At 56.0% G+C, this 27879-nt stretch overlaps 1 protein-coding gene across 1 annotated transcript in view; it reads left to right on the top strand.

The window, feature by feature from the left end:
* Positions 1 to 717: 717 nt before the first annotated feature.
* The window catches only part of LOC140406945 (sentrin-specific protease 1-like), a 27994-nt gene continuing 832 nt past the window's right edge, over positions 718 to 27879 (top strand). Inside the window, exons 1-5 of the mRNA XM_072494784.1 lie at positions 718 to 785; positions 10543 to 10581; positions 16206 to 16290; positions 19142 to 19309; positions 25038 to 25169. Coding sequence (XP_072350885.1) covers positions 10544 to 10581; positions 16206 to 16290; positions 19142 to 19309; positions 25038 to 25169 — 423 coding nt within the window. The 5' untranslated portion in view covers positions 718 to 785; position 10543. The remainder of the gene's footprint in view (positions 786 to 10542; positions 10582 to 16205; positions 16291 to 19141; positions 19310 to 25037; positions 25170 to 27879) is intronic.

Here is a 27879-nt window from a genome sequence, read left to right as displayed (position 1 = left end):
TACCTTCCCTCGCTCTCTACCTTCCCTCGCTCTCTACCTTCCCTCGCTCTCTACCTTCCCTCGTTCACCACCTTCCCTCGCTTTCTACCTTCCCTCGCTTTCTACCTTCCCTCGCTTTCTACCTTCCCTCGCTTTCTACCTTCCCTCGCTCTCTCCCCCCCCTCGCTCTCTCCCCCCCTCGCTCTCTCCCCCCTCGCTCTCTCCCCACTCGCTCTCTCCCCCCTCGCTCTCTCCCCCCCCCTCGCTCTCTCCCCCCCCCCCCCCTCGCTCTCTCCCCCCCCCTCGCTCTCCCTCCCCCCCCCTCGCTCTCTCCCCCCCCTCGCTCTCTCCCCCCCCCCTCGCTCTCTCCCCCCCCTCGCTCTCTCTCCCCCCTCGCTCTCTCTCCCCCCTCGCTCTCTCTCTCCCCCCCCTCGCTCTCTCTCTCCCCCCCCCCTCGCTCTCTCTCTCCCCCCCCCCTCGCTCTCTCTCTCCCCCCCCCCCTCGCTCTCTCTCTCCCCCCCCCCCTCGCTCTCTCTCTCCCCCCCCCCCCTCGCTCTCTCTCTCCCCCCCCCCCCTCGCTCTCTCTCTCTCCCCCCCCCTCGCTCTCTCTCTCCCCCCCCCTCGCTCTCTCTCTCCCCCCCCCCTCGCTCTCTCTCTCTCCCCCCCCCCCCTCGCTCTCTCTCTCCCCCCCCCCCCCCCCTCGCTCTCTCTCTCTCTCCACCCATCCTTGTTCTGGACGCAGGATCCGACTCGGAGTCGGTTATTGTGGTCAAGGTGAAACGTGCTCCAAGGGCTGATCCGACCAGGTACGGACTGTTCAACACAGCTCACAGCTGCGATTGCGTGAATGGGCGCCCTCTTGTTTCTCCCCCAGCGCGTGCTCCCTTAACCGTCTGTATCTAACATAGAACATAGAACCCCGTGCTGTACCTGTCCTGGGAGTGTTTGATGGGGACAGTGTAGAGGGAGCTTTACTCTGTATCTAACCCCGTGCTGTACCTGTCCTGGGAGTGTTTGATGGGGACAGCGTAGAGGGAGCTTTACTCTGTATGTAACCCCGTGCTGTACCTGTCCTGGGAGTGTTTGATGGGGACAGTGTAGAGGGAGCTTTACTCTGTATCTAACCCCGTGCTGTACCTGTCCTGGGAGTGTTTGATGGGGACAATGTTGAGGGAGCTTTACTCTGTATCTAACCCCGTGCTGTACCTGTCCGGCGAGTGTTTGATGGGGACAGTGTAGAGGCAGCTTTACTCTGTATCTAATCCCGTGCTGTACCTGTCCTGGGAGTGTTTGATGGGGACTGTGTAGAGGGAGCTTTACTCTGTATCTAACCCCGTGCTGTACCTGTCCTGGGAGTGTTTGATGGGGACAGTGTAGAGGGAGCTTTACTCTGTATCTAACCCCGTGCTGTACCTGTCCTGGGAGTGTTTGATGGGGACAGTGTAGAGGGAGCTTTACTCTGTATCTAACCCCGTGATGTACCTGTCCTGGGAGTGTTTGATGGGGACAGTGTAGAGGGAGCTTTACTCTGTATCTAACCCCGTGATGTACCTGTCCTGGGAGTGTTTGATGGGGACAGTGTAGACGGAGCTTTACTCTGTATCTAATCCCATGCTGTACCTGTCCTGGGAGTGTTTGTTGGGGACAGTGCAGAGGGAGCTTTACTCTGTATCTAACCCCGTGCTGTACCTGTCCTGGGAGTGTTTGATGGGGACAGTGTAGAGGGAGCTTTACTCTGTATGTAACCCCGTGCTGTACCTGTCCTGGGAGTGTTTGATGGGGACAATGTTGAGGGAGCTTTACTCTGTATCTAACCCCGTGCTGTGCCTGTCCTGGGAGTGTTTGATGGGGACAGTGTAGAGGGAGCTTTACTCTGTATCTAGCCCTGTGCTGTACCTGTCCGGCGAGTGTTTGATGGGGACAGTGTAGAGGGAGCTTTACTCTGTATCTAACCCCGTGCTGTACCTGTCCTGGGAGTGTTTGATGGGGGACAGTGTAGACGGAGCTTTACTCTGTATCTAACCCCGTGCTGTACCTGTCCTGGGAGTGTTTGATGGGGGACAGTGTAGAGGGAGCTTTACTCTGTATCTAACCCCGTGCTGTACCTGTCCTGGGAGTGTTTGATGGGGACAGTGTAGAGGAAGCTTTACTCTGTATCGAACCCCGTGCTGTACCTGTCCTGGGAGTGTTTGATGGGGACAGTGTAGAGGGAGCGTTACTCTGTATCTAACCCCGTTACAGATAGCTGCAAGAATAATAGGGTGGTAGTAGTAGGGAGTTTAACTTTCCCAACATTGACTGGGACAGCCATAGCATTAGGGGCTTGGATGGAGGGAAATTTGTTGAGTGTATTCAGGAGGAGTTTCTCATTCAGTATGTGGATGGACTGACTAGAGAGGGGGCAAAACTTGACCTCGTCTTGGGAAATAAGGAAGGGCAAGTGACAGAAGTGCTAGTGAGGGATCACTTTGGGACAAGTGACCATAATTCCATTAGTTTTAAGATAGCTATGGCGAATGATAGGTCTGGCCCAAGAGTTAAAATTCTTAATTGGGGCAAGGCCAATTTTGATGGTATCAGACAGGAACTTGCAGAGGTAGATTGGGGGAGACTGTTGGCAGGCAAAGGGACGGCTGGTCAATGGGAGGCTTTTAAAAATGTGTTAACCAGGGTGCAGGGTAAGCACATTCCCTTTAGAGTGAAGGGCAAGGCTGGTAGAAGTAGGGAACCCAGGATGACTCGAGATATTGAGACTCTGGTCAAAAAGAAGAAGGAGGCATATGACGTACATAAGCAACTGGGATCAAGTGGATCCCTTGAAGAGTATAGAGATTGTCGAAATAGAGTTAAGAGGGAAATCAGGAGGGCAAAAAGGGGACATGAAATTGCTTTGGCAAATAATGCAAAGGAGAATCCAAAGAGATTCTACAGATACATAAAGGGAAAAGAGTAACGAGGGACAGAGTAGGGCCTCTTAAGGATCAACAAGGACATCGATGTGCAGAGCCACAAGAGTTGGGTGAGATCCTGAATGAATATTTCTCATCGGTATTCACGGTGGAGAAAGGCATGGATGTTAGGAAACTAGGGGAAATAAATAGTGATGTCTTGAGAAGTGTGCATATTACAGAGGAGGAGGTGCTGGAAGTCTTAAAGCACATCAAGGTAGATAAATCCCCGGGACCTGATGAAATGTATCCCAGGATGTTGTGGGAGGCTAGGGAGGAAATTGCGGGTCCCCGAACAGAGATATTTGAATCATCGGCAGCCACAGGTGAGGTGCCTGAAGATTGGAGAGTGGCGAATGTTGTGCCCTAGTTTAAGAAGGGCAGCAGGGAAAAGCCTGGGAACTACAGACCGGTGAGCCTAACGTCTGTAGTAGGTAAGTTGCTAGAAGGTATTCTGAGAGACAGGATCTACAAGCATTTAGAGGGGCAAGGACTGATTCGGGGCAGTCAGCATGGCTTTGTGCGTGGAAAATCATGTCTCACAAATTTGATAGAGTTTTTTGAGGGGGTGACCAAGAAGGTAGATGAGGGCAGTGCAGTAGATGTTGTCTACATGGACTTTAGCAGAGCCTTTGACAAGGTACCGCATGGTAGGTTGTTGCAGAAGGTTAAAGCTCACGGGATCCAGGGTGAGGTTGCCAATTGGATTCAAAATTAGCTGGACGACAGAAGGCAGAGGGTGGTTGTAGAGGGTTGTTTTTCAAACTGGAGGCCTGTGACCAGTGGTGTGCCTCAGGGATCGGTGCTGGGTCCACTGTTATTTGTGATTTATATTAATGATTTGGATGAGAATTTAGGAGGCATGGTTAGTAAGTTTGCAGACGACACCAAGATTGGTGGCACAGTGGATAGTGAAGAAGGTTATCTAGGATTGCAACGGGATCTTGATCAATTAGGCCAGTGGGCCGACGAATGGCAGATGGAGTTTAATTTAGATAAATGTGAGGTGATGCATTTTGGCAGATCGAATCAGGCCAGGACCTACTCAGTTAATGGTATGGCGTTGGGGAGAGTTATAGAACAAAGAGATCTAGGAGTACAGGTTCATAGCTCCTTGAAGGTGGAGTCGCAGGTGGACAGGGTGGTGAAGAAGGCATTCGGCATGCTTGGTTTCATTGGTCAGAACATTGAATACAGGAGTTGGGACGTCTTGTTGAAGTTGTACAAGACATTGGTACGGCCACACTTGGAATACTGTGTGCAGTTCTGGTCACCCTATTATAGAAAGGATATTATTAAACTGGAAAGAGTGCAGAAAAGATTTACTAGGATGTTGCCGGGACTTGATGGTTTGAGTTATAAGGAGAGGCTGGATAGACTGGGACTTTTTTCCCTGGAGCGTAGGAGGCTTAGGGGTGATCTTATAGAGGTCACTAAAATAATGAGGGGCATAGATAAGGTAGATAGTCAACATCTTTTCCCAAAGGTAGGGGAGTCTAAAACTAGAGGGTATAGGTTTAAGGTGAGAGGGGAGAGATTCAGAAGGGCCCAGAGGGGCAATTTCTTCACTCAGAGGGTAGTGAGTGTCTGGAATGGGCTGCCAGAGGTAGTAGTAGAGGCGGGTACAATTGTGTCTTTTAAAAAGCATTTAGATAGTTACATGGGTAAGATGGGTATAGAGGGTTATGGGCCAAGAGCGGGCAACTGGGACTAACGTAATGGTTAAAAACTGGGCGGCATGGACTGGTTGGGCCGAAGGGCCTGTTTCCATGCTGTAAACTTCTATGATTCTAACCCCGTGCTGTACCTGTCCTGGGAGTGTTTGATGGGGACAGTGTAGAGGGAGCTTTACTCTGTATCTGACCCCGTGCTGTACCTGTCCTGGGAGTGTTTGATGGGGACAGTGTAGAGGGGGCTTTACTCTGTATCTAACCCCGTGCTGTACCTGTCCTGGGAGTGTTTGATGGGAACAGTGTAGAGGGAGCTTTACCCTGTATCTAACCCCGTGCTGTACCTGTCCTGGGAGTGTTTGATGGGGACAGTGTAGAGGGAGCTTTACTCTGTATCTAACCCCGTGCTGTCCCTGTCCTGGGAGTGTTTGATGGGGACAGTGTAGAGGGAGCTTTACCCTGTATCTAACCCCGTGCTGTACCTGTCCTGGGAGTGTTTGATGGGGACAGTGCAGAGGGAGCTTTACTCTGTATCTAACCCCGTGCTGTACCTGTCCTGGGAGGGTTTGATGGGGACAGTGTGGAGGGAGCTTTACTCTGTATCTAACCCCGTGCTGTACCTGTCCTGGGAGGGTTTGATGGGGACAGTGTAGAGGTAGCTTTACTCTGTATCTAACCCCGTGCTGTACCTGTCCTGGGAGTGTTTGATGGGGACAGTGTAGAGGGAGCTTTACTCTGTATCTAACCTCGTGCTGTACTTGTCCTGGGAGTGTTTGATGGGGACAGTGTGGAGGGAGCTTTACTCTGTATCTAACCCCGTGCTGTACCTGTCCTGGGAGGGTTTGATGGGGACAGTGTAGAGGTAGCTTTACTCTGTATCTAACCCCGTGCTGTACCTGTCCTGGGAGTGTGTGATGGGGACAGTGTCGAGGGAGCTTTACTCTGTATCTAACCCCGTGCTGTACCTGTCCTGGGAGTGTTTGATGGGGACAGTGTAGAGGGAGCTTTACTCTGTATCTAACCCCGTGCTGTACCTGTCCTGGGAGTGTTTGATGGGGACAGTGTAGAGGGAGCTTTACCCTGTATCTAACCCCGCGCTGTACCTGTCCTGGGAGTGTTTGATGGGGACAGTGCAGAGGGAGCTTTACTCTGTATCTAACCCCGTGCTGTACCTGTCCTGGGAGTGTTTGATGGGGACAGTGTAGAGGGAGCTTTACTCTGTATCTAACTCCGTGATGTACCTGTCCTGGGAGTGTTTGATGGGGACAGTGTAGAGGGAGCTTTACCCTGTATCTAACCCCGCGCTGTACCTGTCCTGGGAGTGTTTGATGGGGACAGTGTAGAGGGAGCTTTACTCTGTATCTAACCCCGTGCTGTACCTGTCCTGGGAGTGTTTGATGGGGACAGTGTAGAGGGAGCTTTACTCTGTATTTAACCCCGTGCTGTACCTGTCCTGGGAGTGTTTGATGGGGACAGTGTAGAGGGAGCTTTACTCTGTATCTAACCCCGTGCTGTACCTGTCCTGGGAGTGTTTGATGGGGGCAGTGTAGAGGGAGCTTTACTCTGTATCTAACCCCGTGCTGTACCTGTCCTGGGAGTGTTTGATGGGGACAGTGTGGAGGGAGCTTTACTCTGTATCTAACTCCGTGATGTACCTGTCCTGGGAGGGTTTGATGGGGACAATGTAGAGGGAGCTTTAATCTGTATCTAACCCCGTGCTGTACCTGTCCTGGGAGGGTTTGATGGGGACAATGTAGAGGGAGCTTTAATCTGTATCTAACCCCGTGCTGTACCTGTCCTGGGAGTGTTTGATGGAGACAGTGTAAAGGGAGCTTTACTCTGTATTGAACCCCGTGCTGTACCTGTCCTGGGAGTGTTTGATGGGGACAGTGTAGAGGGAGCTTTACTCTGTATCTAACCCCGTGCTGTACCTGTCCTGGGAGTGTTTGATGGGGGCAGTGTAGAGGGAGCTTTACTCTGTATCTAACCCCGTGCTGTACCTGTCCAGGGAGTGTTTGATGGGGGACAGTGTAGAGGGAGCTTTACTCTGTATCTAACCCCGTGCTGTACCTGTCCTGGGAGTGTTTGATGGGGGACAGTGTAGAGGGAGCTTTACTCTGTATCTAACCCCGTGCTGTACCTGTCCTGGGAGTGTTTGATGGGGACAGTGTAGAGGGAGCTTTACTCTGTATCTAACCCCGTGCTGTACCTGTCCTGGGTGTGTTTGATGGGGACAGTGTAGAGGGAGCTTTACTCTGTATCTAACCCCGTGCTGTACCTGTCCTGGGAGTGTTTGATGGGGACAGTGTAGAGGGAGCTTTACTCTGTATCTAACCCTGTGCTGTACCTGTCCTGGGAGTGTTTGATGGGGACAGTGTTGAGGGAGCTTTACTCTGTATCTAACCCCGTGCTGTACTGTCCTGGGAGTGTTTGATGGGGACAGTGTAGAGGGAGCTTTACTCTGTATCTAACCCCGTGCTGTACCTGTCCTGGGAGTGTTTGATGGGGACAGTGTAGAGGGAGCTTTACTCTGTATCTAACCCCGTGGTGTACCTGTCCTGGGAGTGTTTGATGGGGACAGTGTAGAGGGAGCTTTACTCTGTATCTAACCCCGTGCTGTACCTGTCCTGGGAGTGTTTGATGGGGACAGTGTAGAGGGAGCTTTACTCTGTATCTAACCCCGTGCTGTACCTGTCCTGGGAGTGTTTGATGGGGACAGTGTAGAGGGAGCTTTACTCTGTATCTAACCCCGTGCTGTCCCTGTCCTGGGAGTGTTTGATGGGGACAGTGTGGAGGGAGCTTTACTCTGTATCTAACCCCGTGCTGTACCTGTCCTGGGAGTGTTTGATGGGGACAGTGTAGAGGGAGCTTTACTCTGTATCTAACCCCGTGCTGTACCTGTCCTGGGTGTGTTTGATGGGGACAGTGTAGAGGGAGCTTTACTCTGTATCTAACCCCGTGCTGTACCTGTCCTGGGAGTGTTTGATGGGGACAGTGTAGAGGGAGCTTTACTCTGTATCTAACCCCGTGCTGTACCTGTCCTGGGTGTGTTTGATGGGGACAGTGTAGAGGGAGCTTTACTCTGTATCTAACCCCGTGCTGTACCTGTCCTGGGTGTGTTTGATGGGGACAGTGTAGAGGGAGCTTTACTCTGTATCTAACCCCGTGCTGTACCTGTCCTGGGTGTGTTTGATGGGGACAGTGTAGAGGGAGCTTTACTCTGTATCGAACCCCGTGCTGTACCTGTCCTGGGAGTGTTTGATGGGGACAGTGTTGAGGGAGCTTTACTCTGTATCTAACCCCGTGCTGTACTGTCCTGGGAGTGTTTGATGGGGACAGTGTAGAGGGAGCTTTACTCTGTATCTAACCCCGTGCTGTACCTGTCCTGGGTGTGTTTGATGGGGACAGTGTAGAGGGAGCTTTACTCTGTATCTAACCCCGTGCTGTACCTGTCCTGGGAGTGTTTGATGGGGACAGTGTAGAGGGAGCTTTACTCTGTATCTAACCCCGTGCTGTACCTGTCCTGGGAGTGTTTGATGGGGACAGTGTAGAGGGAGCTTTACTCTGTATCTAACCCCGTGCTGTCCCTGTCCTGGGAGTGTTTGATGGGGACAGTGTGGAGGGAGCTTTACTCTGTATCTAACCCCGAGCTGTACCTGTCCTGGGAGTGTTTGATGGGGACAGTGTAGAGGGAGCTTTACTCTGTATCTAACCCCGTGCTGTTCCTGTCCTGGGAGTGTTTGATGGGGACAGTGTAGAGGGAGCTTTACTCTGTATCTAACCCCGTGCTGTACCTGTCCTGGGAGTATTTGATGGGGACAGTGTAGAGGGAGCTTTACTCTGTATCTAACCCCGTGCTGTACCTGTCCTGGGAGTGTTTGATGGGGACAGTGTAGAGGGAGCTTTACTCTGTATCTAACCACGTGCTGTACCTGTCCTGGGCGTGATTGATGGGGACAGTGTAGAGGGAGCTTTACTCTGTATCTAACCCCGTGCTGTACCTGTCCTGGGAGTGTTTGATGGGGGACAGTGTGGACGGAGCTTTACCCTGTATCTAACCCCGTGCTGTACCTGTCCTGGGAGTGTTTGATGGGGACAGTGTAGAGGGAGCTTTACTCTGTATCTAACCCCGTGCTGTACCTGTCCTGGGAGTGTTTGATGGGGACAGTGTTGAGGGAGCTTTACTCTGTATCTAACCCCGTGCTGTTCCTGTCCTGGGAGTGTTTGATGGGGACAGTGTAGAGGGAGCTTTACTCTGTATCTAACACCGTGCTGTACCTGTCCTGGGAGTGTTTGATGGGGACAGTGTAGAGGGAGCTTTACTCTGTATCTAACCCCGTGCTGTACCTGTCCTGGGAGTGTTTGATGGGGACAGTGTAGAGGGAGCTTTACTCTGTATCTAACCCTGTGCTGTACCTGTCCTGGGAGTGTTTGATGGGGGACAGTGTGGACGGAGCTTTACTCTCTATCTAACCCCGTGCTGTACCTGTCCTGGGAGTGTTTGATGGGGACAGTGTAGAGGGAGCTTTACTCTGTATCTAACCCCGTGCTGTACCTGTCCTGGGAGTGTTTGATGGGGACAGTGTTGAGGGAGCTTTACTCTGTATCTAACACCGTGCTGTACCTGTCCTGGGAGTGTTTGATGGGGACAGTGTAGAGGGAGCTTTACTCTGTATCTAACCCCGTGCTGTACCTGTCCTGGGAGTGTTTGATGGGGACAGTGCAGAGGGAGCTTTACTCGGTATCTAACCCCGTGCTGCACCTGTCCTGGGAGTGTTTGATGGGGACAGTGTAGAGGGAGCTTTAGTCTGTATCTAACCCCGTGCTGTATCTGTCCTGGGAGTGTTTGATGGGGACAGTGTAGAGGGAGCTTTACTCTGTATCTAACCCCGTGCTGTACCTGTCCTGGGAGTGTTTGATGGGGACAGTGTAGAGGGAGCTTTACTCGGTATCTAACCCCGTGCTGTACCTGTCCTGGGAGTGTTTGATGGGGACAGTGTAGAGGGAGCTTTACTCGGTATCTAACCCCGTGCTGTACCTGTCCTGGGAGTGTTTGATGGGGACAGTGTAGAGGGAGCTTTACTCTGTATCTAACCCCGTGCTGTATCTGTCCTGGGAGTGTTTGATGGGGACAGTGTAGAGGGAGCTTTACTCTGTATCTAACCCCGTGCTGTATCTGTCCTGGAAGTGTTTGATGGGGACAGTGTAGAGGGAGCTTTACTCTGTATCTAACCCCGTGCTGTACCTGTCCTGGGAGTGTTTGATGGGGACAGTGTAGAGGGAGCTTTACTCTGTATCTAACCCCGTGCTGTACCTGTCCTGGGAGTGTTTGATGGGGACAGTGTAGAGGGAGCTTTACTCTGTATCTAACCCCGTGCTGTACCTGTCCTGGGAGAGTTTGATGGGGACAGTGTAGAGGGAGCTTTACTCGGTATCTAACCCCGTGCTGTACCTGTCCTGGGAGTGTTTGATGGGGACAGTGTAGAGGGAGCTTTACTCTGTATCTAACCCCGTGCTGTACCTGTCCTGGGAGTGTTTGATGGGGACAGTGTAGAGGGAGCTTTACTCTGTATCTAACCCCGTGCTGTACCTGTCCTGGGAGTGTTTGATGGGGACAGTGTCGAGGGAGCTTTACTCTGTATCTAACCCCGTGCTGTACCTGTCCTGGGAGTGTTTGATGGGGACAGTGTAGAGGGAGCTTTACTCTGTATCGAACCCCGTGCTGTACCTGTCCTGGGAGTGTTTGATGGGGACAGTGTAGAGGGAGCTTTACTCTGTACCTAACCCCGTGCTGTACCTGTCCTGGGAGTGTTTGATGGGGACAGTGTAGAGGGAGCTTTACTCTGTATCTAACGCCGTGCTGTACCTGTCCTGGGAGTGTTTGATGGGGAGCTTTACTCGGTGTTATCAGCTCTGTTGACGCCCGCTCTCTTTCCCTTTTGCAGAATGCCGAGCTTCGATGCTGTTCACTGGATTAAGGAGCTGTGAGTCTGGGCGGGAGCTTAAATCCGCGTGTGGTGGGTGCGCACCCACCCCCTCGTTAACTCCCCCCTGCTCGTCGTCAGGCGGGGGTTCAGCGAGATGGACCGGGGTGACTGCGATCGTGGCGCCCAAGGAGAGGTGTAGGGGGCTGGAGGTTACAGAGATAGGGAGGGTGTAGGGGGGCTGGAGGAGGTTACAGAGATAGGGAGGGGTGTAGGGGCTGGAGGAGGTTACAGAGATAGGGATGGGTGTAGGGGACTGGAGGAGGTTACAGAGATAGGGAGGGGTGTAGGGGACTGGAGGAGGTTACAGAGATAGGGAGGGGTGTAGGGGGCTGGAGGTTACAGAGATAGGGAGGGTGTAGGAGCTGGAGGAGGTTACAGAGATGGGAAGGGTGTAGGGGGCTGGAGGAGGTTACAGAGATAGGGAGGGGTGTAGGGGATGGAGGAGGTTACAGAGATAGGGAGGGGTGTAAGGGGGCTGGAGGAGGTTACAGAGATAGGGAGGGGTGTAGGGGGCTGGAGGAGGTTACAGAGATAGGGAGGGGTGTAGGGGACTGGAGGTGGTTACAGAGATAGGGAGGGGTGTAGGGGCTGGAGGAGGTTACTGAGATAGGGAGGGGTGTAGGGGGGCTGGAGGAGGTTACAGAGATAGGGAGGGGTGTAGGGGGCTGGAGGAGGTTACAGAGATAGGGAGAGGTGTAGGGGGGATGGAGGAGGTTACAGAGATAGGGAGGGGTGTAGGGGGCTGGAGGACGTTACAGAGATAGGGAGGGGTGTAGGGGGCTGGAGGAGGTTACAGAGATAGGGAGGGGTGTAGGGGATGGAGGAGGTTACAGAGATAGGGAGGGGTGTAGGGGATGGAGGAGGTTACAGAGATAGGGAGGGGTGTAGGGGGGCTGGAGGAGGTTACAGAGATAGGGAGGGGTGTAGGGGGCTGGAGGAGGTTACAGAGATAGGGAGGGGTGTAGGGGACTGGAGGTGGTTACAGAGATAGGGAGGGGTGTAGGGGCTGGAGGAGGTTACTGAGATAGGGAGGGGTGTAGGGGGGCTGGAGGAGGTTACAGAGATAGGGAGGGGTGTAGGGGGCTGGAGGAGGTTACAGAGATAGGGAGAGGTGTAGGGGGGATGGAGGAGGTTACAGAGATAGGGAGGGGTGTAGGGGGCTGGAGGAGGTTACAGAGATAGGGAGGGGTGTAGGGGACTGGAGGTGGTTACAGAGATAGGGAGGGGTGTAGGGGGCTGGAGGAGGTTACAGAGATAGGGAGGGTGTAGGGGCTGGAGGAGGTTACAGAAATGGGGAGGGTGTAGGGGCTGGAGGAGGTTACAGAGATGGCGAGGGTGCAGGGGCTGGAGGAGGTTACAGAGATAGGGAGGGGTGTAGGGGACTGGAGGAGGTTACAGGAGGGAGGGGTGTAGGGGACTGGAGGAGGTTACAGATATGGGGAGGGTGCAGGGGCTGGAGGAGGTTACAGATATGGGGAGGGTGTAGGGGCTGGAGGAGGTTACAGAGATAGGGAGGGGTGTAGAGGGGTTGGAGGAGGTTACAGAGATAGGGAGGGGTGTAGGGGGCTGGAGGAGGTTACAGAGATGGGGAGGGTGCAGGGGCTGGAGGAGGTTACAGATATGGGGAGGGTGTAGGGGCTGGAGGAGGTTACAGAGATAGGGAGGGGTGTAGGGGGCTGGAGGTTACAGAGATAGGGAGGGTGTAGGGGGGCTGGAGGAGGTTACAGAGATAGGGAGGGGTGTAGGGGCTGGAGGAGGTTACAGAGATAGGGATGGGTGTAGGGGACTGGAGGAGGTTACAGAGATAGGGAGGGGTGTAGGGGACTGGAGGAGGTTACAGAGATAGGGAGGGGTGTAGGGGGCTGGAGGTTACAGAGATAGGGAGGGTGTAGGAGCTGGAGGAGGTTACAGAGATGGGAAGGGTGTAGGGGGCTGGAGGAGGTTACAGAGATAGGGAGGGGTGTAGGGGATGGAGGAGGTTACAGAGATAGGGAGGGGTGTAAGGGGGCTGGAGGAGGTTACAGAGATAGGGAGGGGTGTAGGGGGCTGGAGGAGGTTACAGAGATAGGGAGGGGTGTAGGGGATGGAGGAGGTTACAGAGATAGGGAGGGGTGTAGGGGGGCTGGAGGAGGTTACAGAGATAGGGAGGGGTGTAGGGGGCTGGAGGAGGTTACAGAGATAGGGAGGGGTGTAGGGGACTGGAGGTGGTTACAGAGATAGGGAGGGGTGTAGGGGCTGGAGGAGGTTACTGAGATAGGGAGGGGTGTAGGGGGGCTGGAGGAGGTTACAGAGATAGGGAGGGGTGTAGGGGGCTGGAGGAGGTTACAGAGATAGGGAGAGGTGTAGGGGGGATGGAGGAGGTTACAGAGATAGGGAGGGGTGTAGGGGGCTGGAGGAGGTTACAGAGATAGGGAGGGGTGTAGGGAACTGGAGGTGGTTACAGAGATAGGGAGGGGTGTAGGGGGCTGGAGGAGGTTACAGAGATAGGGAGGGTGTAGGGGCTGGAGGAGGTTACAGAAATGGGGAGGGTGTAGGGGCTGGAGGAGGTTACAGAGATGGCGAGGGTGCAGGGGCTGGAGGAGGTTACAGAGATAGGGAGGGGTGTAGGGGACTGGAGGAGGTTACAGGAGGGAGGGGTGTAGGGGACTGGAGGAGGTTACAGATATGGGGAGGGTGCAGGGGCTGGAGGAGGTTACAGATATGGGGAGGGTGTAGGGGCTGGAGGAGGTTACAGAGATAGGGAGGGGTGTAGAGGGGTTGGAGGAGGTTACAGAGATAGGGAGGGGTGTAGGGGGCTGGAGGAGGTTACAGAGATGGGGAGGGTGCAGGGGCTGGAGGAGGTTACAGATATGGGGAGGGTGTAGGGGCTGGAGGAGGTTACAGAGATAGGGAGGGGTGTAGAGGGGTTGGAGGAGGTTACAGAGATAGGGAGGGGCGTAGGGGGCTGGAGGAGGTTACAGAGACAGGGAGGGGTGTAGGGGACTGGAGGAGGTTACAGAGATAGGGAGGGGCGTAGGGGGCTGGAGGAGGTTACAGAGATAGGGAGGGGTGTAGGAGCTGGAGGAGGTTACAGAGATAGGGAGGGGTGTAGGGGGCTTGAGGAGGTTACAGAGATCTGGAGGAGGTTATAGAGATTGGGAGGGTTGTACGGGCTGGAGGAGGTTACAGAGATAGGGAGGGGTGTAGGGGGCTGGAGGAGGTTACAGAGATAGGGAGGGTTGTAGGGGGCTGGAGGAGGTTACAGAGATAGGGAGGGGTGTAGGGGGCTGGAGGAGGTTACAGAGATAGGGAGGGGTGTAGGGGGCTGGAGGAGGTTACAGAGATAGGGAGGGGTGTAGGGGGACTGGAGGAGGTTACAGAGATGGGGAGGGGTGTAGGGGGCTGGAGGTTACAGAGATAGGGAGGGGTGTATGTGGCTGGAGGAGGTTACAGAGATAGGGAGGGGTGTAGGGGCTGGAGGAGGTTACAGAGATAGGGAGGGGTGTAAGGGGCTGGAGGAGGTTACAGAGATAGGGAGGGTGTAGGGGACTGGAGGATGTGACAGAGATCGGGAGGGGTGTAGTGGGCTGGAGGAGGTTACAGAGATAGGGAGGGGTGTAGTGGGCTGGAGGAGGTTACAGAGATAGGGAGGGGTGTAGTGGGCTGGAGGAGGTTACAGAGATAGGGAGGGGTGTAGGGGACTGGAGGAGGTTACAGAGATAGGGAGGGGTGTAGAGGACTGGAGGAGGTTACAGAGATAGGGAGGGTTGTAGGGGGCTGGAGGAGGTTACAGAGATAGGGAGGGGTGTAGGGGGCTGGAGGAGGGTACAGAGATAGGGAGGGGTGTAGGGGGCTGGAGGAGGTTACAGGAGGGAGGGGTGTAGGGGACTGGAGGAGGTTACAGATATGGGGAGGGTGCAGGGGCTGGAGGAGGTTACAGATATGGGGAGGGTGTAGGGGCTGGAGGAGGTTACAGAGATAGGGAGGGGTGTAGAGGGGTTGGAGGAGGTTACAGAGATAGGGAGGGGTGTAGGGGGCTGGAGGAGGTTACAGAGATGGGGAGGGTGCAGGGGCTGGAGGAGGTTACAGATATGGGGAGGGTGTAGGGGCTGGAGGAGGTTACAGAGATAGGGAGGGGTGTAGAGGGGTTGGAGGAGGTTACAGAGATAGGGAGGGGCGTAGGGGGCTGGAGGAGGTTACAGAGACAGGGAGGGGTGTAGGGGACTGGAGGAGGTTACAGAGATAGGGAGGGGCGTAGGGGGCTGGAGGAGGTTACAGAGATAGGGAGGGGTGTAGGAGCTGGAGGAGGTTACAGAGATAGGGAGGGGTGTAGGGGGCTTGAGGTTACAGAGATCTGGAGGAGGTTATAGAGATTGGGAGGGTTGTACGGGCTGGAGGAGGTTACAGAGATAGGGAGGGGTGTAGGGGGCTGGAGGAGGTTACAGAGATAGGGAGGGTTGTAGGGGGCTGGAGGAGGTTACAGAGATAGGGAGGGGTGTAGGGGGCTGGAGGAGGTTACAGAGATAGGGAGGGGTGTAGGGGGCTGGAGGAGGTTACAGAGATAGGGAGGGGTGTAGGGGGACTGGAGGAGGTTACAGAGATGGGGAGGGGTGTAGGGGGCTGGAGGTTACAGAGATAGGGAGGGGTGTATGTGGCTGGAGGAGGTTACAGAGATAGGGAGGGGTGTAGGGGCTGGAGGAGGTTACAGAGATAGGGAGGGGTGTAAGGGGCTGGAGGAGGTTACAGAGATAGGGAGGGTGTAGGGGACTGGAGGAGGTGACAGAGATCGGGAGGGGTGTAGTGGGCTGGAGGAGGTTACAGAGATAGGGAGGGGTGTAGTGGGCTGGAGGAGGTTACAGAGATAGGGAGGGGTGTAGTGGGCTGGAGGAGGTTACAGAGATAGGGAGGGTGTAGTGGGGCTGGAGGAGGTTACAGAGATAGTGAGGGGTGTAGTGGGCTGGAGGAGGTTACAGAGATAGGGAGGGGTGTAGGGGACTGGAGGAGGTTACAGAGATAGGGAGGGGTGTAGAGGACTGGAGGAGGTTACAGAGATAGGGAGGGTTGTAGGGGGCTGGAGGAGGTTACAGAGATAGGGAGGGGTGTAGGGGGCTGGAGGAGGGTACAGAGATAGGGAGGGGTGTAGGGGGCTGGAGGAGGTTACAGAGATAGGGAGGGTTGTAGGGGGGATGGAGGAGGTTACAGAGATAGGGAGGGTGTAGGGGCTGGAGGAGGTTACAGAGATAGGGAGGGTGTAGGAGCTGGAGGAGGTTACAGAGATAGGGAGGGGTGTAGGGGGGCTGGAGGAGGTTACAGAGATAGGGAGGGGTGTTGGGGCTGGAGGAGGTTACAGAGATAGGGAGGGGTGTAGGGGACTGGAGGAGGTTACAGAGATAGGGAGGGGTGTAGAGGCTGGAGGAGGTTACAGAGATAGGGAGGGGTGTAGGGGGCTGGAGGAGGTTACAGAGATAGGGAGGGGTGTAGGGGACTGGAGGAGGTAACAGAGATAGGGAGGGGTGTAGGGGACTGGAGGAGGTAACAGAGATAGGGAGGGATGGAGGGGCTGGAGGAGGTTACATTCTTCGCGTTGATGTGTAAACTCTTTCTTTCCCACACCCGGTCCCGCCTGATCCATCGCCTGTCAGTACAAGTATGTACGATTCCCGTGCGCGGGAGCGACGGAGACTGATCGAGGAGCAGCAGGCTTTAGCCCAACGCCTCAAACAGCAGGTACGACCTCGGGAGAATCATGTCCTCTCTAACGACCAGGAGGAAATCTATGTAAACACTCGGAGCACCCTGCACAGTCCCGGTCTCCGTGTCCCTCGGTTAGACCCACACTCGGAGCACCGTGCGCAGTCCCGGTCTCCGTGTCCCTCGGTCAGACCCAGACTCGGAGCACCGTGCACAGTCCCGGTCTCCGTATCCCTCGGTTGGACCCACACTCGGAGCACCGTGCACTGTCCCGGTCTCCGTGTCCGTCGGTCAGACCCACACTCGGAGCACCGTGCACAGTCCCGGTCTCTGTGTCCCTCGGTTAGACCCACACTCGGAGCACCGTGCACAGTCCCGGTCTCCGTGTCCCTCGGTCAGACCCACACTCGGAGCACCGTGCACAGTCCCGGTCTCCGTATCCCTCGGTCAGACCCACACTCGGAGCACCGTGCACAGTCCCGGTATCCGTGTCCATCGGTCAAACCCCCACACAGAGCATCGTGCACAGTCTCGGTCTCCGTATCCCTCGGTCAGACTCACACTCGGAGCACCGTGCACAGTCCCGGTTTCCGTGTCCCTCGGTCAGACCCACACTCGGAGCACCGTGCACAGTCCCGGTCTCCGTGTCCCTCGGTCAGACCCACACTCGGAGCACCGTGCACAGCCCCGGTCTCGGTGTCCCTCGATTAGACCCACACTCTGAGCACCATGCACAGTCCCGGTCTCCGTGTCCCTCGGTCAGACCCACACTCGGAGCACCGTGCAGTGTCCCGATCTCCGTGTCCCTCGGTTAAACCCACACTCGGAGCACCGTGCACAGTCCCGGTTTCCGTGTCCCTTGGTCAGACCCACACTCGGAGCACCGTGCACAGTCCCGGTCTCCATGTCCCTCGGTTAGACCCACACTCGGAGCACCGTGCACAGTCCCGGTCTCTGTATCCCTCGGTCAGACCCACACTCGGAGCACCGTGCACAGTCCCTGTCTCCGTGTCCCTCGGTTAGACCCACACTCGGAGCACCGTGCACAGTCCCGGTCTCCGTATCCCTCGGTCAGACCCACACTCGGAGCACCGCGCACAGTCCCGGTCTCCGTTTCCCTCGGTTGACCCACACTCGGAGCACCGTGCACAGTCCCGGTCTCCGTCTCCCTCGGTCAGACCCACACTCGGAGCACAGTGCACAGTCCCGGTCTCCGTGTCCCTCGGTCAGACCCACACTCGGAGCACCGTGCACAGCCCCGGTCTCGGTGTCCCTCGATTAGACCCACACTCGGAGCACCATGCACAGTCCCGGTCTCCGTGTCCCTCGGTCAGACCCACACTCGGAGCACCGTGCACAGTCCCGGTCTCCGTGTCCCTCGGTCAGACCCACACTCGGAGCACCGTGCACAGACCCGGTCTCCGTATCCCTCGGTCAGACCCACACTCGGAGCACCGTGTACAGTCCCGGTCTCCGTATCCCTCGGTCAGACCCACACTCGGAGCAGCGTGCACAGTCCCGGTCTCCGCATCCCTCGGTCAGACCCACACTCGAAGCACCGTGCGCAGTCCCGGTGTCCGTGTCCCTCAGTCAGACCCACACTCGGAGCACCGTGCACAGTCCCGGTCTCCCTATCCCTCGGTCAGACCCACACTCGGAGCACCGTGTGCAGTCCCGGTCTCCGTGTCCCTCAGTCAGACCCACACTCGGAGCACCGTGCACAGTCCCGGTCTCCGTATTCCACGGTCAGACCCACACTCGGAGCACCGTGCACAGTCCCGGTCTCCGTGTCCCTTGGTCAGACCCACACTCGGAGCACCGTGCACAGTCCCGGTCTCCGTGTCCCTTGGTCAGACCCACACTCGGAGCACCGTGCACAGTCCCGGTCTCCGTATCCCTCGGTCAGACCCACACTCGGAGCTCCGTGCACAGTCCCGCTCTCCGTATCCCTCGGTTAGACCCACACTCGGAGCACCGTGCGCAGTCCTGGTCTCCGTATTCCTCGGTTAGACACACACTCGGAGCACCGTGCACAGTCCCGGTATCCGTGTCCCTCGATTAGACCCACACTCGGAGCACCATGCACAGTCCCGGTCTCCGTGTCCCTCAGTTAGACCCACACTTGGAGACCGTAACTGTGCACGGTGCTCCATGTCCCTCGGTCAGACCCACACTCGGAGCACCGTGCACAGTCCCGGTCTCTGTATCCCTCGGTCAGACCCACACTCGGAGCACCGTGCACAGTCCCGGTCTCCGTGTCCCTCGGTCAGACCCACGCTCAGAGCACCGTGCCCAGTCCCGGTCTCCGTATCCCTCGGTCAGTCCCACACTCGGAGCACCGTGCACAGTCCCGGTCTCTGTATCCCTCGGTCAGACCCACACAGTTCCGGTCTCCGTATCCCTCGGTCAGACCCACACTCGGAGCACCATGCACAGTCCCGGTCTCCGTGTCCCTCGGTCAGACCCTCACTCGGAGCACCGTGCACAGTCCCGGTCTCCGTATCCCTCGGTCAGACCCACACACTGAGCACCGTGCACAGTCCCGGTCTCCGTGTCCCTCGGTCAGACCCACACTCGGAGCACCGTGCACAGTCCCGGTCTCCGTATCCCTCGGTCAGACCCACACACTGAGCACCGTGCACAGTCCCGGTCTCCAGGTCCCTCGGTCAGACCCACACTCGGAGCACCGTGCACAGTCCCGGTCTCCGTATCCCTCGGTCAGACCCACACACTGAGCACCGTGCACAGTCCCGGTCTCCGTGTCCCTCGGTCAGACCCACGCTCGGAGCACCGTGCACAGTCCCGGTCTCCGTATCCCTCAACAGGATGAGTTGAAGCCACTCCTGACATGTAGATGGTGTTCAATGAGTTACTGTCTGTGTTACAGAGGCTGAAGGACAAGGATTCCTTGTCCAAACATGTTACGGCTCAGTTGCACCTCGCGGTTCCCCTGATTGAGGAAATTCCCATCGCTGACATCCCACATGAGGAACCGGAGGAGGTGAAAGCAAGAGTTCAAGTTGACAAAGAAGAGGAGTTTCCAGAGCTCACTGAGGTACTGCACAGAATATATCTCCCTCTACACTGTCCCCCATCTAACACTCCCAGGACAGGTCCAGCACGGGGTTAGATACAGAGTAAAGCTCCCTCTACACTGTCCCCATCAAACACTCCCAGGACAGGTACAGCGCGGGGTTAGATACAGAGTAAAGCTCCCTCTACACTGTCCCCCATCAAACACTCCCAGGACAGGTACAGCACGGGGTTAGATACAGAGTAAAGCTCCCTCTACACTGTCCCCCATCAAACACTCCCAGGACAGGTACAGCACGGGGTTAGATACAGAGTAAAGCTCCCTCTACACTGTCCCCATCAAACACTCCCAGGACAGGTACAGCACGGGGTTAGATACAGAGTAAAGCTCCCTCTACACTGTCCCCCATCAAACACTCCCAGGACAGATACATCACGGGGTTAGATAAAGAACAAAGAAATGTACAGCACAGGAACAGGCCCTTCGGCCCTCCAAGCCCGTGACGACCATACTGCCCGACTAAACTACAATCTTCTACACTTCCTGGGTCCGTATCCCTCTATTCCCATCCTATTCATGTATTTGTCAAGATGCCCCTTAAATGTCACTATCGTCCCTGCTTCCACCACCACCTCCGGCAGCGAGTTCCAGGCACCCACTACCCTCTGTGTAAAAAAACTTGCCTCGTACATCTACTCTAAACCTTGCCCCTCTCACCTTAAACCTATGCCCCCTAGTAATTGACCCCTCTACCCTGGGGAAAAGCCTCCGACTATCCACTCTGTCTATGCCCCTCATAATTTTGTAAACCTCTATCAGGTCACCCCTCAACCTCCGTCGTTCCAGTGAGAACAAACCGAGTTTATTCAACCGCTCCCCATAGCTAATGCCCTCCATACCAGGCAACATTCTGGTAAATCTCTTCTGCACCCTCTCTAAAGCCTCCACATCCTTCTGGTAGTGTGGCGACCAGAATTGAACACTATACTCCAAGTGTGGCCGAACTAAGGTTCTATACAGCTGCAACATGACCTGCCAATTCTTATACTCAATGCCCTGGCCAATGAAGGCAAGCATGCCGTATGCCTTCTTGACTACCTTCTCCACCTGTGTCGCCCCTTTCAGTGACCTGTGGACCTGTCCACCGAGATCTCTTTGACTTTCAATACTCTTGAGGGTTCTACCATTCACTGTATATTCCCTATCTGCATTAGCCCTTCCAAAATGCATTACCTCACATTTGTCCGGATTAAACTCCATCTACCATCTCTCCGCCCAAGTCTCCAGACAATCTAAATCCTGCTGTATCCTCTGACAGTCCTCATCGCTATCCGCAATTCCACCAACCTTTGTGTCGTCCGCAAACTTACTAATCAGACCAGTTACATTTTCCTCCAAATCATTTATATATATATATATACTACAAAGAGCAAAGGTCCCAGCACTGATCCCTGTGGAACACTACTGGTCACAGCCCTCCAATTAGAAAAGCATCCTTCCATTGCTACCCTCTGCCTTCTATGACCTAGCCAGTTCTGTATCCACCTTGCCAGCTCACCCCTGATCCCGTGTGACTTCACCTTTTGTACTAGTCTACCATGAGGGACCTTGTCAAAGGCCTTACTGAAGTCCATATAGACAACATCCACTGCCCTACCTGCATCAATCATCTTCGTGACCTCCTCGAAAAACTCTATCAAGTTAGTGAGACACGACCTCCCCTTCACAAAACTGTGCTGCCTCTCACTAATACGTCCATTTGCTTCCAAATGGGAGTAGATCCTGTCTCGAAGAATTCTCTCCAGTAATTTCCCTACCACTGACGTAAGGCTCACCGGCCTGTAGTTCCCTGGATTATCCTTGCTACCCTTCTTAAACAGAGGAACAACATTGGCTATTCTCCAGTCCTCCGGGACATCCCCTGAAGACAGCGAGGATCCAAAGATTTCTGTCAAGGCCTCAGCAATTTCCTCTCCAGCCTCCTTCAGTATTCTGGGGTAGATTCCATCAGGCCCTGGGGACTTATCTACCTTAATATTTTTTAAGACTCCCAACACCTCGTCACAATGTGACCCAGGCTATCTACACCCCCTTCTCCAGACTCAACATCTACCAATTCCTTCTCTTTGGTGAATACTGATGCAAAGTATTCATTTAGTACCTCGCCCATTTCCTCTGGCTCCACACATAGATTCCCTTGTCTATCCTTCAGTGGGCCAACCCTTTCCCTGGCTACCCTCTTGCTTTTTATGTACGTGTAAAAAGCCTTGGGATTTTCCTTAACCCTATTTGCCAATGACTTTTCGTGACCCCTTCTAGCCCTCCTGACTCCTTGCTTAAGTTCCTTCCTACTTTCCTTATATGCCACACAGGCTTCGTCTGTTCCCAGCCTTTTAGCCCTGACAAATGCCTCCTTTTTCTTTTTGACGAGGCCTAAATATCTCTCGTTATCCAAGGTTCCCGAAAATTGCCGTATTTATCTTTCTTCCTCACAGGAACATGCCGGTCCTGAATTCCTTTCAACTGACACTTGAAAGCCTCCCACATGTCAGATGTTGATTTGCCCTCAAACATCCGCCCCCAATCTATGTTCTTCAGTTCCCGCCTAATATTGTTATAATTAGCCTTCCCCCAATTTAGCACATTCATCCTAGGACCACTCTTATCCTTGTCCACCAGCACTTTAAAACTTACTGAATTGTGGTCACTGTTACCGAAATGCTCCCCTACTGAAACATCTACCACCTGGCCGGGCTCATTCCCCAATACCAGGTCCAGTACCGCCCCTTCCCTAGTTGGACTGTTTACATATTGTTTTAAGAAGCCCTCCTGGATGCTCCTTACAAACTCCGCCCCGTCTAAGCCCCTGGCACTAAGTGGGTCCCAGTCAATATTGGGGAAGTTGAAGTCTCCCATCACCACAACCCTGTTGTTTTTACTCTTTTCCAAAATCTGTCTACCTATCTGCTCCTCTATCTCCCGCTGGCTGTTGGGAGGCCTGTAGTATACCCCCCAACATTGTGACTGCACCCTTCTTATTCCTGATCTCTACCCATATAGCCTCACTGCCCTCTGAGGTGTCCTCTCGCTGTATAGCTGTGATATTCTCCCGAACAAGTAGCGCAACTCCGCCACCCCTTTTACATCCCCCTCTATCCCGCCTGAAACATCTAAATCCTGGAACGTTTAGCTGCCAATCCTGCCCTTCCCTCAACCAGGTCTCTGTAATGGCAACAACATCATAGTTCCAAGTACTAATCCAAGCTCTAAGTTCATCTGCCTCACCCGTAATGCTCCTTGCATTAAAACATATGCACTTCAGGCCACCAGACCCGCTGTGTTCAGCAACTTCTCCCCGTCTGCTCTGCCTCAGAGCCACACTGTCCCTATTCCCTAGTTTTCCCTCCATGCTCTCGCCTTCTGACCTATTGCTCCTGTGCCCACCCCCCTGCCATACTAGTTTAAACCCTCCCGTGCGACACTAGCAAACCTCGCGGCAGGATATTTATGCCTCTCCGGTTTAGATGCAACCCCGTCCTTCTTATATAGGTCACACCTGCCCCGGAAGAGCTCCAGTGGTCCAGATAATGGAAACCCTCCCTCCTACACCAGCTGTTTAGCCACGTGTTTAGCTGCTCTATCTTCCTATTTCTAGCCTCACTGGCACGTGGCACAGGGAGTAATCCCGAGATTACAACCCTCGAGGTCCTGTCTTTTAAATTTCTGCCTAGCTCCCTGAACTCCTGCTGCAGGACCTCATGCCCCTTCCTGCCTATGTCGTTAGTACCAATATGTACAACGACCTCTGCCTGTTTGCCCTCCCCCTTCAGGATTCCCTCTACCCGTTCGGAGACATCCTGGACCCTGGCACCAGGGAGGCAACATACCATCCTGGAGTCTCTTTCACGTCCACAGAAGCGCCTATCTGTGCCCCTGACTATAGAGTCCCCTATTACTATTACTCTTCTGCGCTTTGACCCTCCCTTCTGAACATCAGAGCCAGCCGTGGTGCCACTGCTCTGGCTGCTGCTGTTTTCCCCTGATAGGCTATCCCCCCCGACAGTATCCAAAGGGGTATATCTGTTCGAGAGGGATACGGAGTAAAGCTCCCTCTACACTGTCCCCATCAAACACTCCCAGGACAGGTACAGCACGGGGTTAGATACAGAGTAAAGCTCCCTCTACACTGTCCCCATCAAACACTCCCAGGACAGGTACAGCACGGGGTTAGATACAGAGTAAAGCTCCCTCTACACTGTCCCCATCAAACACTCCCAGGACAGGTACAGCACGGGGTTAGATACAGAGTAAAGCTCCCTCTACACTGTCCCCATCAAACACTCCCAGGACAGGTACAGCACGGGGTTAGATACAGAGTAAAGCTCCCTCTGCACTGTCCCCATCAAACACTCCCAGGACAGGTACAGCACGGGGTTAGATACAGAGTAAAGCTCCCTCTACAGTGTCCCCATCAAACACTCGCAGGGCAGGTACAGCACGGGGTTAGATACAGAGTAAAGCTCCCTCTACACTGTCCCCATCAAACACTCCCAGGACAGGTACAGCACGGGGTTAGATACAGAGTAAAGCTCTCTCTACACTGTCCCCATCAAACACTCCCACGACAGGTACAGCACGGGGTTAGATACAGAGTAAAGCTCCCTCTACATTGTCCCCATCAAACACTCCAGGGACAGGTACAGCACGGGGTTAGATACAGAGTAAAGCTCCCTCTACACTGTCCCCATCAAACACTCCCAGGACAGGTACAGCACGGGGTAAGATACAGAGTAAAGCACCCTCTACATTGTCCCCATCAAACACTCCCAGGACAGGTACAGCACGGGGTTAGATACAGAGTAAAGCTCCCTCTACACTGTCCCCATCAAACACTCCCAGGACAGGTACAGCACGGGGTTAGATACAGAGTAAAGCTCCCTCTACACTGTCCCCATCAAACACTCCCAGGACAGGTCCAGTACGGGGTTAGATACAGAGTAAAGCTCCCTCTACACTGTCCCCCATCAAACACTCCCAGGACAGGTACAGCACGGGTTAGATACAGAGTAAGCTCCCTCTACACTGTCCCCATCAAACACTCCCAGGACAGGTACAGCACGGGGTTAGATACAGAGTAAAGCTCCCTCTACACTGTCCCCATCAAACACTCCCAGGACAGGTACAGCATGGGGTTAGATACAGAGTAAAGCTCCCTCTACACTGTCCCCATCAAACACTCCCAGGACAGGTACAGCACGGGGTTAGATACAGAGTAAAGCTCCCTCTACACTGTCCCCATCAAACACTCCCAGGACAGGTACAGCACGGGGTTAGATACAGAGTAAAGCTCCCTCTACACTGTTCCCATCAAACACTCCCAGGACAGGTACAGCACGGGGTTAGATACAGAGTAAAGCTCCCTCTACACTTACCCATCAAACACTCCCAGGACAGGTACAGCACGGGGTTAGATACAGAGTAAAGCTCCCTCTACACTGTCCCCCATCAAACACTCCCAGGACAGGTACAGCACGGGGTTAGATACAGAGTAAAGCTCCCTCTACACTTACCCATCTCTCCTGGTGCGGGCTGGGGGACCGAGCCTGGGCTTCTCCCGATCGGGGTGGCCCAGCGTCCTTCTCTCCTTGCCGGACGGACTTCGCAAGGTGCTGGGGGCTGTCATCAACGTTTGTCTCGTGACAGAGTGAGTCCTGACGGTGCGCTAGTCTGCAGACCTGGTGTGTTGCAGGAAATGGAGGGCGAGGTGAGGCGCGTGTTCCTGCCCGGAAATCCTGACGAGGTGCTGACTGAGGCCTTCCGGCTGACCATCACCCGCAAGGACATCCACACCCTCAACCACCTCAACTGGCTCAACGACGAGGTGAGCGGGCAGGGGCTGAGGGGAGCGCCGCACTGTGGGAGGGTCAGTGCTGAGGGAGCGCCGCACTGTGGGAGGGTCGGTGCTGAGGGAGCGCCGCACCGTGGGAGGGTCAGTGCTGAGGGAGCGCCGCACTGTGGGAGGGTCAGTGCTAAGGTAGCGCCGCACTGTGGGAGGGTCGGTGCTGAGGAGCTCCGCACTGTGGGAGGGTCAGTGCTAAGGTAGCGCCGCACTGTGGGAGGGTCAGTGCTGAGGGAGCGCCGCACTGTGGGAGGGTCAGTGCTGAGGGAGTGCCGCACTCTGGGAGGGTCAGTGCTGAGGTAGGCGCCGCACTGTGGGAGGGTCAGTGCTGAGGGAGCTCCGCACTGTGGGAGGGTCAGTGCTGAGGGAGCTCTGCACTGTGGAGGGTCAGTGCTGAGGGAGCGCAGCACTGTGGGAGGGTCGGTGCTGAGGGAGCTCCGCACTGTGGGAGGGTCAGTGCTGAGGGAGCGCCGCACTGTGGGAGGGTCAGTGCTGAGGGGAGCTCCGCACTGTGGGAGGGTCAGTGCTGAGGGAGCGCCGCACTGTGGGAGGGTCGGTGCTGAGGGAGCGCCGCACTGTGGGAGGGTCAGTGCTGAGAGAGCTCCGCACTGTGGGAGGGTCAGTGCTGAGGGAGCTCCGCACCGTGGGAGGGTCAGTGCTGAGGGAGCGCCGCACCGTGGGAGGGTCAGTGCTGAGGGAGCGCCGCACTGTGGGAGGGTCGGTGCTGAGGGAGCTCCGCACTGTGGGAGGGTCAGTGCTGAGGGAGCGCCGCACTGTGGGAGGGTCGGTGCTGAGGGAGCTCCGCACTGTGGGAGGGTCAGTGCTGAGGGAGCTCCGCACTGTGGGAGGGTCGGTGCTGAGGGAGCGCCGCACTGTGGGAGGGTCAGTGCTGAGGGAGCTCCGCACTGTGGGAGGATCGGTGCTGAGGGAGCGCCGCACTGTGGGAGGGTCAGTGCTGAGGGAGCGCCGCACTGTGGGAGGGTCAGTGCTGAGGGAGCTACGCACTGTGGGAGGGTCGGTGCTGAGGGAACGCCGCACTGTGGGAGGGTCAGTGCTGAGGAAGCGCCGCACTGTGGGAGGGTCAGTGCTGAGGGAGCGCCGCACTGTGGGAGGGTCAGTGCTGAGGGAGTGCTGCACTGTGGGAGGGTCAGTGCTGAGGGAGCTCCGCACTGTGGGAGGGTCAGTGCTGAGGGAGCACCGCACTGTGGGAGGGTCAGTGCTGAGGGAGCTCCGCACTGTGGGAGGGTCAGTGCTGAGGGAGCGCCGCACTGTGGGAGGGTCAGTGCTGAGGGAGCTCCGCACTGTGGGAGGGTCAGTGCTGAGGGAGCGCCGCACTGTGGGAGAGTCAGTGCTGAGGGAGCGCCACACTGTGGGAGGGTCAGTGCTGAGGGAGAAGCCGCACTGTGGGAGGTCAGTGCTGAGGGAGCTCTGCACTGTGGGAGGGTCAGTGCTGAGGGAGCTCCGCTCTGTGGGAGGGTCAGTGCTGAGGGAGCACCGCACTGTGGGAGGGTCAGTGCTGAGGGAGCGCCGCACTGTGGGAGGGTCAGTACTGAGGGAGCTCCGCACTGTGGGAGGGTCAGTGCTGAGGGAGCTCCGCACTGTGGGAGGGTCAGTGCTGAGGGAGCGCCGCACTGTGGGAGAGGTCAGTGCTGAGGGAGCGCCGCACTGTGGGAGGGTCAGTGCTGAGGGAGCTCCGCACTGTGGGAGGGTCAGTGCTGAGGGAGCTCCGCACTGTGGGAGGGTCAGTGCTGAGGGAGCACCGCACTGTGGGAGGGTCAGTGCTGAGGGAGCGCCGCACTGTGGGAGGGTCAGTGCTGAGGGAGCTCCGCACTGTGGGAGGGTCAGTGCTGAGGAAGCGCCGCACTGTGGGAGGGTCAGTGCTGAGGGAGCGCCGCACTGTGGGAGGGTCAGTGCTGAGGGAGCTCCGCACTGTGGGTGGGTCGGTGCTGAGGGAGCGCCGCACTGTGGGAGGGACGGTGCTGAGGGAGCTCCGCACTGTGGGAGGGTCGGTGCTGAGGGAGCGCCGCACTGTGGGAGGGTCAGTGCTGAGGGAGCTCCGCACTGTAGGAGGGTCAGTGCTGAGGGAGCGCCGCACTGTGGGAGGGTCAGTGCTGAGGGGGAGCGCCGCACTGTGAGAGGGTCAGTGCTGAGGGAGCTCCGCACTGTGGGAGGGTCAGTGCTGAGGGAGCGCCGCACTGTGGGAGGGTCAGTGCTGATGGAGTGCCGCACTGTGGGAGGGTCAGTGCTGAGGGAGCGCCGCACTGTGGGAGGGTCGGTGCTGAGGGAGCTCCGCACTGTGGGAGGGTCGGTGCTGAGGGAGCGCCGCACTGTGGGAGGGTCAGTGCTGAGGGAGCGCCGCACTGTGGGAGGGTCAGTGCTGATGGAGTGCCGCACTGTGGGAGGGTCAGTGCTGAGGGAGCGCCGCACTGTGGGAGGGTCGGTGCTGAGGGAGCTCCGCACTGTGGGAGGGTCGTGCTGAGGGAGCTCCGCACTGTGGGAGGGTCAGGTGCTGAGGGAGCGCCGCAACTGTGGGAGGGTCAGTGCTGTGGGAGCGCCCGCACTGTGGGAGGGTCAGTGCTGAGGGAGCTCCGCACTGTGGGAGGGTCAGTGCTGAGGGAGCGCCGCACCGTGGGAGGGTCAGTGCTGAGGGAGCTCCGCACTGTGGGAGGGTCAGTGCTGAGGGAGCGCCCTG

This window comes from Scyliorhinus torazame, unplaced genomic scaffold, assembly GCF_047496885.1.
Source record: "Scyliorhinus torazame isolate Kashiwa2021f unplaced genomic scaffold, sScyTor2.1 scaffold_1052, whole genome shotgun sequence".
Taxonomy (NCBI): Eukaryota; Metazoa; Chordata; class Chondrichthyes; order Carcharhiniformes; family Scyliorhinidae; genus Scyliorhinus; species Scyliorhinus torazame.
The sequence above is the reverse complement of the archived record's forward strand: the minus strand, read 5'-3'. Positions and strand labels throughout refer to the sequence as shown.